Source organism: Cetorhinus maximus, chromosome 3, assembly GCF_964194155.1.
Source record: "Cetorhinus maximus chromosome 3, sCetMax3.hap1.1, whole genome shotgun sequence".
Taxonomy (NCBI): domain Eukaryota; kingdom Metazoa; phylum Chordata; class Chondrichthyes; order Lamniformes; family Cetorhinidae; genus Cetorhinus; species Cetorhinus maximus.
Window position 1 is genome coordinate 96,839,232 of NC_135881.1, and position 13,017 is coordinate 96,852,248.

At 44.5% G+C, this 13,017-nt stretch overlaps 1 protein-coding gene across 1 annotated transcript in view; it reads left to right on the forward strand.

The window, feature by feature from the left end:
* The window catches only part of LOC144674182 (gamma-aminobutyric acid type B receptor subunit 2-like), a 585,472-nt gene that overhangs the window by 357,576 nt on the left and 214,879 nt on the right, over positions 1-13,017 (forward strand). The window contains exon 10 of the mRNA XM_078535658.1: positions 11,917-12,049. Coding sequence (XP_078391784.1) covers positions 11,917-12,049 — 133 coding nt within the window. The remainder of the gene's footprint in view (positions 1-11,916; positions 12,050-13,017) is intronic.

Here is a 13,017-nt window from a genome sequence, read left to right on the forward strand (position 1 = left end):
GCCCATGTGTAACACTGCAGTGTGGATGAATGTTATGACTAAAGCAGGTATTAATTGCTGCGCAAACCAAATCCCAGAGGAAGCTTGGCTTATGGGCCATACCTATTTTCTTTGTATTCTGCAAACAAGAAGAGGATGTACTGATCTGAGCAGCAACATGTTCAGTAACACTTGGGATTTTAAAAATTAAAAGTAAAAGTTTTACTGTCAAGAGTAAAAGCACACAAGATTACAGATACACAGTTAAACCTAGTCTTACAAAACATTCCCCTAAAAAGACTCTCTACTTGGTCAGACTCACAAATAAACATCTTCTAGACAACAACCCCTTAAAGGTTTTAACTATTAAAAAAAATCTAGTAATACTACTCAAGACAAACTGCTGTAGCTTCAATAAAGGCATACCACATGACCTGTAACTCTCTTCCACACTGCTGTGGAAATCCAAACTTCAGAATAAAACTGCTTTTTACAGCCCAAGACTTTTTTGGATTCACTGGATAGTTGATTCAAACTGCATCCTCCCCCAGCTAAAGCTCCAGCTGCTCCATCTCACAGCTCAAACTCAACAGCCTAGCTCCAGCTCCAGCCATTACAGCTCAAACAGCTCTCCATAGTAACTCTAAAATACCTTTTTTCCCTTTCATCTCAAGTTCCATTGTTTTCACACTTCTTTGAAACTCAAATCCCTCCAAATATAAGACCTATCATGTTTCCATCTTGTCTTTGCTTTTGGGTCAATAAAATATAATAGCTACCTTTCTATTTAGCTATGAAGCATCTGCAAGATGTAAACATAGCTAAATACAGCAGCTTGCCTTGGATCTCTGTGTCTATCCTCTCTTCTTCTACTCTTGGTCCTCATCAGAGGTCCAAGGCAAAGCTGCATAAACTGCTCCGATGCTGCTGTGAAAGCTAACAACAGGAAAGTGCAGATCAAGGTGAATGAAGTCCAAGACAAGTGAAATGACTTCCAAGAGATTGGCAATTACCTGAAAGGAGTGAAAGCACACTCTCAGAAGATGTGCTGTAAGTACCAAACTCTCACCTAGACAGGGCTGAAACTCTTTAGTTTCACTCTTTGAAGGCTTCCCAGCCTGTCAGTTTTACTGAAGAAGCACTCTCCAACGTGCACTCGCCTGTTTAACTTTGGCAAGTTCCACACAGTCTAGAAACCCATGCGCTGGCTATTAAAGTATATTTTGAATGAATTAGGGATTTAAATATTTTAATTACTTTACCGACAGCTCCATGTATGTTTCCCGCTCACCTGCAAACCCAACTGTTTTAAACCTGGAAGTGGGGAAGATCTTGGTAGGTTTCCAACTTGATGCCACTCTTTGGGACTTTATTTCCCCAACTCCACCCAACCCACAACACCCGGACCTGAACATACACTCTGTCCCACCCCACTGGCTAGTTGAAATTCTGTCCCATGTAATTCTATGTAACAAATTTAAGATGTTCACAATTGAAGGGAAAATTAGAAAATCTTTCTTTACAGAGGTGATTAGAAAGTTGAATTCTTTACCGAAAGGCATTGTTTGAAATTGATCATTTTTTTAAAAAAAAATTACAAATTTGCTTTTAAAAGAACAGTATTAAAGGTTTTGGAGAGCATTGGATTAAACATATCAACATGAATTTTTCGGATGACGGGGTCTTGTGTTCCCCACCAACACCAACTGCTTCGCAGCCAATTTGCACTTCAGTGAGTGTTCATTGGCTGCAGGCAGGTCTTCCGCCCCTTAATCAGGAGGAAGTCCCGCCCTAGAGAGTTGCCGACCAATCTGCACTGCTGTGCACAGAAGAGGAACTACAACAACACATCGGAGAGTAAGGGCAGAATTTTGCCCTCGGATGGCGTGCTGGCCCCACCGGCTAGGCAGCGGGCGGAGAGCCGACCCCCGCTACCGAAACAGGGCCCGCCGCCATTTTGAGTGGGCGGGCCAATTAAGGCCCACTCAGCGGCCTGCCCGACAGGAAGCGCTATGTGCTTCCTGTGCGGGGGGTGGAGGGAAACCCCAACTGTCAAAGTGCGCTCTTTCACGCATGCCCGCAAAAGAGCACACTGCTCCCTGAGGCAAAGCCCTGTCTCAGGGAGATTTGTGAAAGGTAAGTAAAGTCTAAAAATAGGAAAATATTAAAATTATTAACATGCCCCCTAATGTGACAATGTTACACGAGATGGGACATGTTAATAATAAACACTTAAAATTTATTACATTTTTAAAAAACGGACATGAAACTTCATCCCGCCAATGGATGAAGTTTCATGAATAACCTGGAGCCCACTGGGGCTCCTGGCCTGCCCGCCAGCCTTAAGCTTAGACAGGCAGGTCTTTAATTATCTAAACTAGCCTGTCAATGGCCTCAATTGGCCATTGACAGGTCGGCGGGCAGACAGCTGATTTCGCTGTCCACCCACCTTCCTAAAAATTTAAATGGCCCGGGATGACATCGGGGATTCCTCCCGACATCATCCCGCGTCATTTTCCCCTCGGCGAGCGGGCCCCACCCCCAAATCGCCGAGGGGAAAACCCTGGCCTAAGTCTGGGAACCAAAGGCCCAGGTAAGTTGAAGGTGTCCCAGGATGGGGAGGGTATGGAAGGTATGGGAGGGCATGAGCAGGGGCGGGCAATCAGGGTATCGGGGTAGAGGCCGGGAGGGGAGGAAGGTCCGGAGGTCAATGGACCTTAAGAAGGGGTGGGTAGGCGGGTGCCCAACTTCAGAAGGGGCTTCTGATGGAGGCAGTCCCCTCACCCCACTCCCTTCTCCACCCGGGGCGTAACTCTGTTGCATTTTGGACTTCCCCCACGGAGATTCAATGTTTCCGCCAGCCTAAAATTTGAGGCTGGCCTGGAAACGGTGCTTAAGTTTCCATTAATTGGCCTCTTAAGGACCTAACTTGAGGGTGGGCTTCCTGTCCGATGCCTTGCCCACCCTAGCGTAAAATCGCTGTGTGGTCGGAGCGGTCGGGAACCCAGAGGGAATTCCGTTCCTTCAACTTCATGCTCCCTGCACCCCCACCAAAAACCCATCGGTGGGGGAGTATAAAATTCTGGCCGTGGAGAAAGGGACCAATGCAGATGTGATAGGTCAGATGATCTTTTTCTGTTTTCTGTAATGTAACATTCTGCGCTTCTTTATCATTTGTAATTTTGAGAAATGCAGTTACTGTTGTGTTGTTGATGTATTTGTGTGTAACATCTTTAGTTTGGTGTTTATTGTAGTTTCTATCCTTGTCCTTTGATATTTTCGTGAACCTTTATTTTCATGTTACGTCGCTTCCAGATGGCCAACAAAACTCGTATCCAGTTGCTGCATGGCACAGTATGCAAGTACACCAACTTGCTATGACATCAGACCATCACACCACAGCAGCAATTTTTCACATTCAGCCTAAGTGACACAAAATAACAGTTTTCACATTCAGCCTAAGTGACACAAAATAACAGTTATGAGTGCATAAAATTAGGACAGATCATGCCTGCAGTAAAACTGCTACTTTAACCTTTTTTTGATTCCTATTCCTATTTGGCAACTGGCATTTTTAATCGAAAATTTTACTAAAGTCATGGCTCTGAAATTTCATGATGGTTCTCCTGACAAACCACCATAACTACAACAGTGAGCCAGACGAGTGCCCACAGAAACAGTGTTGCATGTTGAGAATTTGAACCTCAGAAATGACTGTGAGGCTGTTGGTTTGCCCTAAAAAAAAAATCAAGCTGTTCACTGAGGTTCTTTAGAGAAGAAAACCTGCCATCCTTGCCCACTCTGGTCTATTCGTGCCTCCAATCCCCACATCAAGGTAGCTGAATTTTAATTGCCCTCTGGAGTGGCCTAGCAAGCCATCCAGTTGCATCAAGAGGAAGGGACTACCACCTCCGCCTCAGGCAAGTTGGGATGAGCAGTAAATGGCAGTCATGCCAGCAACGCCCACTTCTCACAAATGAATTTACAGGATGACACATCCAGAGAGCTGTGTAGGTACAACAGGCCAAACACACTCCTTCTGCTCTATAATATTTTGTGATATTCATGATGAATAAATATGAACTTGGCAATTTGCTGCATAGTTTACTTATCCTGCCAGAGTTAAATGCTGCCAGTGAGCCTACTCAGTTGCACGTGGCACAATATCAAGAAATAAATTAGCAATATAAGAATGTAGTGCACAGCATTAATGTTGAATTACATGGTTAAAGAGGAAGCATTTGATACAATAGGCTTCAGACTTCTTTCGATTGCTGGTGAGTGACCTTGAATTAATGTTGCTTTTCAACTGTGCACCTAACATCAATCTTCAGTTTTTACCAATGGAAACAGTCAAGCTATTAAATAACATTGGAAAATACCAATTTTAAAAAGAAATTCTGCTAATTAAGTTGCGGAATAGTGATGCATGGAAATAAGATTTTGTATGGTGTTGATGCAAGAAATTAATTCCTTATTTTAATAAATTTATCAAAATTGTGGCTGTTCATAAAATGTAGTGGAATCTGGGAAGCAAGTACTAACAGACCACCTGACCATGTTCAACATTTCTCTGACTATTCCTCCAAATTTAATTTGTGCTTGTTAAGGTCATTAATGAAGAGTTTGTGTAGCATTTCACAGCTCGACAGCCAAAGTGTGAAGTGAATATTTTAATCCAGATCTACATGGCATTACTGAGGTAAATGAATGGGAAAATGTCCATTCATCGCCATAATTATCAGAGAAATTGATAGATCCATTCTGTTCCCCAGGCATTGAGCATAATAGATACTCTGGGGAGCGTGAGAAAAATTAAACGAAAGAAAAACAGTAAGATAATATTCAAACTAGTTATCAAATTGATGATTGCTATTCCACTTTAAAGCAACTAATCAAAGATGGTGGCTGTGGACATTTCTGAGAAGAAAGGAAAATGCTAATGGGAAAACATTTATTTTCTAAGGAGCTTTAGGGTCATCCCTCCCGCCTCAAAAAATGTTGATTTGTGATACTTTTCAGTTGATGCAGTTTTGAACATTGTGGCAGGTAAGGTAATCATATTTTCTGACCAGGCAATATGAGCTGTTGTTTTCCAACTCCATAGCACTGAATTAATCATAACTATTACATAAAGATGAAGGGCTCCACTGCATTTCAATTAAGTTAATGATTCTACATATGCTATTCTCACAAATGCCACTGCAATTGTCCAGTGACAAATTTAGCCATCAACCTCTGAAATATTTATTCTGTGTCATTCATCATATTGATTGCATTTGCTTTGAAAAAATTGTTAGGTTTCAAAACTATAGTCTAAGACATAAAATTGACCCCTAAAAACTGAACATCACTAAGTCAAGGATTGGTTTCATTTTATATACCAAGAATTGCCCAAAATACATTTATTTATATCAGTTTCTGGTGTCTACGAGGAGGATTAGGCCATTCAGCCTCTCAAGCCTGTCCCACAATTCACTGAGATCATGGCTGAAATGTATTTGACTTCCTTCACCTGGTTCTGTATTTTTTTATATATATCCTTGACTAGCAAAAATCTATCAAGCTCAGATTTAAAATTATTCATTGAGCTCGCATGCCTTTTGAAGAAGGGAATTCCAGCCTTCTACCACCCTTTGTTTGAAGAGGTGTTTCGTGACTTCTCTCCAAATGACCTGATTCAGTTTTTAAGGTGACAGCTTGAATTTTCACACAGATGGAGAGGCTCCCTGGCCAGAATCTTCCAGCCCCACCGTGGCAGGATCCCCCGCGGAGCAGCCGGCAAACCATTGCAATCTCCGCTCACATCGGCAGCACCAGGAGATTTCACTGGCGTGAGGAGCTGGAAAATTCGGGGCTCTGTATTTGTGAAAATGGCTCCAGAGGTTGAACTGGAAGTCATGACCCCCAACATTTTCACAAGGGGGAACCAGGGGCGGGTTAAACATAGACATAGATTGGACATTGATTGGCATGGAGGCATGAGGGGCAATGGGGATGGATGGAGGAGCATATGTTGGAATGGAGAGTATGAGGGGCCATGGAGGTGGGTAGAGGGGCATGATGTGGCATGGGTTGGCATGGATGGGGCATGGGGAGTGTGTGGGGGTGTGTGGAGGGGGGTGAGGGGTGAAGGTTGGGGGGCTGTTTCATTCTTTTCTTCACAGTCCCGGAGCACCGAGGCGGACCTTTTTGCCCAGCCCACCTCCGCATCTGGCAGCTCCTGTGCTGCCTCCGAACCCTTTCCAGCAGCAGCAGGCCTGTCTCCCATTTCACTCCCCACCCCTCCTGGAATAACAGTCCAGCCATCTGGGGAACTCTTTCCAGGATTGGGTTTGTGAAGTTGGGAATTGTCCCAACTCTGCACTCCTGATCTGGAAGCAAAAACTCGTGCTTACGTTCTTTGACCTGGACTCCCTCACTCAGCAGAAAAAATTTCTCTCTACCTATCTTATTAATTCCTTTCAACATCTTAAAGACCTTAATCAATTATTTTTTTTTTATTATTCATTCACAGGGTGTGGGCTTTGCTGGATGGGCCAGCATTTATTGCCCATCCCTAGTTGCCCTTGAGAAGGTGGTGGTGAGCTGCCTTCTTGAACCTCTGCAGTCCATGTGGTGTGGGTACACCCACAGTGCTGCATAGATGGTGCACACTGCTACTACTGTGCATCAGTGGTGGAGAGAGTCAATGTTTGTGGATGTGGTGCCAATCAAGTGGGCTGCTTTATCCTGAATGGTGTCAAGCTTCTTGAGTGCTAACCTTCTACATTCCAGGGAATACAAGCCTAGTTTATGTAAACTTCCTTCAGAGTCCAAACCTTGGAACCCTGTAACATCCTGGTGAATCTGTGCTACACTCCTTCTAAGGTTAAAATACTATTTCTAAGGTGTGGTGCCCAGAATGATACAGAGTACGCTCGATTGGGTCTAGCTAGAGTTTTGTATAGCTGTAGCAAAACTTTCACCTCTTTATATTCTAGACCTCTAGGTATAAAGGTTAACCTTTGATTTTTTTTTGTACCACACTGCTACATTTTAGTGGTTTTTTTAAAAATTCATTTAAGGATGTGGGCATCACTAGCTAGGCCAGCATTTATTGCTTATCCCTAATTGTCCTTGAGAAGGTGGTGGTGAGCTGCCTTCTTGAACCGCTGCAGTCCATGTAGTGTAGGTCCACCCACAGTGCTGTTTGGACTTCTAAATGGACTTCTAAATCTCACTGTTACCAGATTTTCACCATTTATGTAATAATGGGCCGTAACTTCCAACTAGCATCAGATCAAGGTGGCCCGCAGGAATTAGAAGAAATAAATGCACTCTTATAAGCTCTTGAAAATTACGCTGACCCTTTTGTTGACCGGAGCTGCATCGAAAAGCTCCTCACAGGCCCCAGCGAAGTGCAGCTCTGGTGGATTCAAGGAGGCCACGCCCCCTTTTTTACAACCCTTGCTGCCGTAAAGCAAGTAAGTTTAAAGGGCCCAGTGAAATTGACAGGCCATGGAGAAGATTAAGTGTCCAAGGTAAGTGAATAGGATTTGGAGGATGGGGAGGATCGGAGGGCGAAGGTTGAGGGATTGGAGGGCGGGGGGATCAGCGGGCGGGGGCTGGGAAGGTCGGAGGTCAGGGATGGTCAGAGGTTGGGGGGTTGGAGGTTGGCGGATGGGCGGTGGGGTGGGTTTGGAGGTCAGGGTGGGGGTTGGGGGCCAGATGTCGGGGTGAAGATGGTCAGAGATCGGGGTCGGGGGGGTCGGAGGTTAGTGTTGGGTGGTGGGGGTGTCGGGGGTGGGGAGGGTCAGAGGTTGGGGGGGTAGGGATGTCGGAGGTCTGGTGTGTCAGCCATCGGGGGTTGGAGGTGGGGGTGTCGGAGATCAGGTGGGTTGGAGGGGATTGGAGCTCGGGGGGGTTGGTGGGGGAATCCTAGTGGAGCATGGATGGGGGAGTCCTATGGGGGGATGGGGTGTGGGGGGTTGGGAGTGTCGGGGAGTCCCATGGGGTCGGTCTGGGTGCTTACAATAGTTACCTAGAAGTTAGAAGAGGTTTAAATTCTTCTCACTTTTTCTATTGATGTAACCCTGGTGGAACCATCTGAAGTTTGCAATTTAAATCACATTTTTGGATAGTTCCCACAGCAGCGCAATTGTCCAGAGGAAGTTAGCACTTCTGGGCAATTGCTGTGCAAACCCTTACCTGGGAACTTCCAAGAGGCGTTCCCCTGCGCATCTTTGGGGCACCCCCAAAATCCGACACTGGGGAGCTGGGAAGTTATGGCCCATTCAGATCTATCTATTTTGGATTCAAAATGGATCACTTTACACTGACCTTCATTAAAATCCATTTGCCACCATTTCAGCCACTCACTTAATTTATCAATGTCGCTTGATCATGTTACGGTCCTGCCTATGCTACTTAGTATATCACAAAACTTTGTCTCAGTGATAAATGGTGCAAATATATTTTATTAAAAAAAACAAACTTGCATTTTTATGGTGCCTGTCCTGCTGTTTTACAAATTGACTCTAATGCTTGCCTGCAAAACAGTGACTGCACTTAAAAAGTAATTAATTGGGTGTGAAACACCTTGGATGCCCTGTGACATGAAAATTGCTTCATAAATCATGCTTTTCTTTTGTTTTGGTGATTATCAGATGCCACTGATTATCATAAACTAATAATAGAAGAACATTTTTCAGTTACGTTGTTCCCAAAGAACAGAATTTTCTCAGCCAAGTGGAGGTAGGATTTGATGCGTGCAAGATAGTAAAGACCCAAAAATTGAAATTGGATCAGGATTCCAATGTCATCCCTCCCTCTTCTGGCTTTCCCTGGGGCAGTTTCCAAGTTCGAGTGGGGAACCCCCTTGGGTCTGGAGGGAAATACAATTGACCCAACTTAAAAGGCAATTAAGAACATTTATAACCATGAATTCCTTCTTTCCCAATTGCAGACAGGTTTCGCACTGTGTCTACACCTCATCAGGGTCACTGAGGCAATTGGGTACATAGCGGAAAGAGCCTCTTCAGTGAAACTGACAGGCTGGGAAGGCTTTGATCATTTACACTGAAGAGCTCCAGCCATGGCCATTGAGAGGCCACTGTACAAAGCACTTCCTCTGAGAGTGTTCTCACTGCTTGACAAGTGGTTGCCAACTTTATGGAAGGTATGTCACCTGTCTTGCACTTCACTCATTTTCAGCTGCACTTCCCTGCTGCCAGCCTTGAACACTGCATGGGAGCATCCTATGCAATTCCGCCTTTCACCTCTGCTGAGGATCAAGGGTACAGGCCACAGCACCACCAACAGCTTTAGCAGCTGAAAGAGCAACAGTAGCAGCAGCAACAGCTGTCTTCTCCTCAGACAACTAGCCCTCCATGGAATGGACACCAAGGTCCAGCCCAATGGAGGCCGGATCCAGCACAGGGTCTACAGGCAGAGGATCATCTCTCTCGACAACCTGAGCACCAGCACCTCAGGAGACTCAGGCTCTCATGGCAGGTTACTGCTCACAGCTGCAGCCTCTTGGACCAAAACCTCTTTTGCAGTGGAGCAAGTGTGCAAACATTGCCAATGAATGACAAAGTGCCTGTCACTGGAGGGCCAACCCCTTACCTCTGCATCTGTACCTTTTGCCAAGTTGTGTTCTCCCTCCTCCTGTAAGGAGTGAAAGCGGAGAGATGTAAGTGTTTGTGGGAAGGGGGAAAGGAAAACATTTGTAGATGGTGACTGTGAGGCATGGGTTGACAATAGGTTGAGAGTGAATGTGAATGTTGGGAATGTGAGGTGCCTGGAGAGAGAGGAATGAAAAGAGCTGCAAATGTGTTTTCCTGATGAGTTCTGTCCATGAGAATGCTGGGACAGTCAGAGTGTGGTGCTTTGTGAAAGTGTTATGTCACTCACCTTTCCTGCCCTTCTGAGGTCCTGGATCCTGTTGTAATGTCTCCAGGCTGGAGGAAACAATCCTGTTGATGACTTCCTCAGCCACTTCCACTCACACCTGGTTGGAAAAGTTGTCCTTGGGAGAGCTTGCCTGACCGCAACCCCTCAGATCCTACAGCAGGAGCTCCAGTGACAGAGCTGGGAAGCAATCTTCCCAGGTCTCCCCTCCATTCCTGAGGTTACTGCAGCCTCAAAATTCCAAGTGCTGGTGAGCCTTTCTTACCAATGCTGTGGTCCCTTTAACTAGAAATCCTTGTATTGACTGAATGAACATGATGGGAAGCCAGGAGGCAGGATGCGACTGCTGTTGCTCTGGGAAAGAACTCAGCAAAGCCTATCCATCAGAAAATCAGGTTCCCAACCCCGAAAACGGCCTTCCCATTCTGGCAGGAACTAAGTCAATAAGATTTCACCCCACAGTGCTCAATACTGCCATTGTTCAAAAGTGGTACTCACAAAATGGTTAACTGTTTACTGTTGGCTGATAAGATTATTGGCAAATGATATGAACATTTGAAACAGTCAAAAAGCTGTTGGTCAAAAAGCTGGCTCAAAAAAGATCATCAACAATTTATTTTGATAGCATGTCCATTAACAATGTATTAAGATACTTGCATACACAAGGACTATCACATTATAGCGCAAAGTGACAGATTTAGCTCCCATATTAGCACAAATACAACAGCCCAAAAATCCATGGGGGTAACATCTGACAAACGTTGGGTCGTACCTGCTGGAAACCTCCATTGCTCACACTTGCCAGAGAAACTTCCAAGTCTTTCATTTTAGTAATCCTGGCAGGTGCCTTCAGCATTCGAGGCATATCTCAGGCACCTGCCCATCAGGAGAGGTTGCAAAATGCAGGCGATGTTGCACACTCTGGGCATTGCAGAGCCCTCCTCCAGAAACACATGGGTCATGGTAATCAATCTCCCTCTTTAAGGGACCTAAACAATACAATATTTTAAAAAGAAATCCAGGATGTCAAACCTAAACCATGAGGTGGGCCCTGGGCTCCTATCAACTCCCAGGCCAGCAGAGCTTTTCTCATTGTGCACACCAGCTTGCCAGTGGATTCCCAGGCAGAATTAACCGCCCCTCTCTCCCCAGTTGCTCTGCCACTTCTGGCATGGGTAATTCTGTTCCCAACAGATTGAGGATCTGTCCCAAAGAAGGTCCAGTTGAGACTGGTGGGGAAATGAACATTGGGATGTCTTGTGACCTGAAAGGTGTTTTGTTACTTGATTTTTTTTATTTCTGTAGTTACCAGCAAACAGTGGTCATCATAAAGCAACAATAGATTGTTGAACATTTTTCAATTGCATTGTTCCCAAGTAGCAATCGCAAATGGTTGCCTGTTTACTATTGGCCAATAGGATTTGAGTAAATCTGTTGGCATTTATCCTTTTCTAGCTATAGTTGTACATTCTGCACTTTCAACATTTAAATAGTTTGTTTGCTGTTTAGAAGTTTCCAGGGATCATTATTGTAGGTGAGTTGTGATTAAGTGATCATCCTCTTGTTACTGCTAGTGAGCTATCTTTTTCAGAATTCATACATTATAAAAATCCAGAATCTTCATTAGCAGTTCAAGAAGTGCAGGACATTCATGCATTTTGCTGGGGAAAGGGGGATTCCATCCCTACATGTAGATTTACTTTTAAATCATTTTTCAGTTAAATGGACTTTGTTTTCCAGAATGTTGGATGTCATGGTTCCCCATATTGTAGTTATTCATTCTTGTTTTATAGCTTGCGATCATTTGGAAGCTTAAAGTCCTTCTAAGTATCTATGTTTGTTTTACTTTCCAAAATGCAAATTTAAACAGATCTGATAGTTTTCAATCTCATTTATGCAGGTTTATTTAAGAAGTTCTTCATGAATTAATAAAAAGAGATAGCCATGATCATTAGTTGTATAACAAAGACCGTTCTTTACTACAAGAACCAAAGAATGACCCTGTTAAAACTAAAGTTGCCAATTGTCTGTTCCTTTCTGCAGGTTGATAAAGATGTCCAGCCCCTACATGAACAACCTTATTATCCTTGGGGGAATGCTCTCTTATGCTTCCATATTCCTTTTTGGCCTTGACGGATCATTTGTTATGCCTAACACATTTGAGACCCTCTGTACTGTAAGTACTGCACAGGCAGGATTTATTAATATATATTTCTCTGAGCAATAATAGTACTTACAGTCTCTTGGTAGCATAGCACTTGACTATTGCTGAAAGGAAACATATTTCCGAAGTTTTTTGTCTTGCACTCATCAGAACAAACATGAGAATGCCAAATTTCAAATTATTGACAACAATTTATACAATAGGAGAAAAGGATGCTGATTGGGTGGCAAGTCGACTATGATTGGCTGTGGCACTGCCATGGAGAAAGCAATGGGAAAATACCCTCAAATTACCCTGGAGAGGCAAAATATCTCAAAAATTTGAACAGCTTGAGCAAGCCATTTTGTGCTGCTACTCTGCAGTGGCTACATGAGTGGTATTTTCCACTAACAGGATGATACTGTCAGTCCTAAAAGGCTTTCTACCTATGACACAATAGACCGATATCATGTTTGAATTTCAGTGCTGGTGCAATTCCAGGTGCATAGGCCATATGTGCCAGCAAACAACTTAACAAATCAAACAGCGGCTTGGATTTTTGCTTCTGAGGTGAGTGTGGTGAGCTGAGAAATTTCCCACCTCAGGAACAAGTGCCCTGAATGGCAGATTCTGGGCGGCAGGGTAGGGGTGTTGGGGGGTGGGAGGTTGTGGTGGAGTTGGTCTCACCAGCCCACAAATGGCCACAGGGGCTGTGGAATGCTAAGACAGGCTGGTTAAGAGGCCCACCTTGGTTCTCAGGGACTTCATTCCAGTTGTTTTCTTAAACATTAGCCCTTACCCTTCATGCACCATCACCGCAACCACCCGCTCCTCATGCCCATACAAGCCAATGTATGCCAACCCATGCTGCCAGACACCCCAATAACCCCTTATAATTCCTATGCCAACTTAGTGCCAATTCCTGCCCCCACCCACCACCCCTTGCCCTTATACCCTCCATGCCAATTCACCAGTACCAACCATGGGCAAACCTCAGGAGT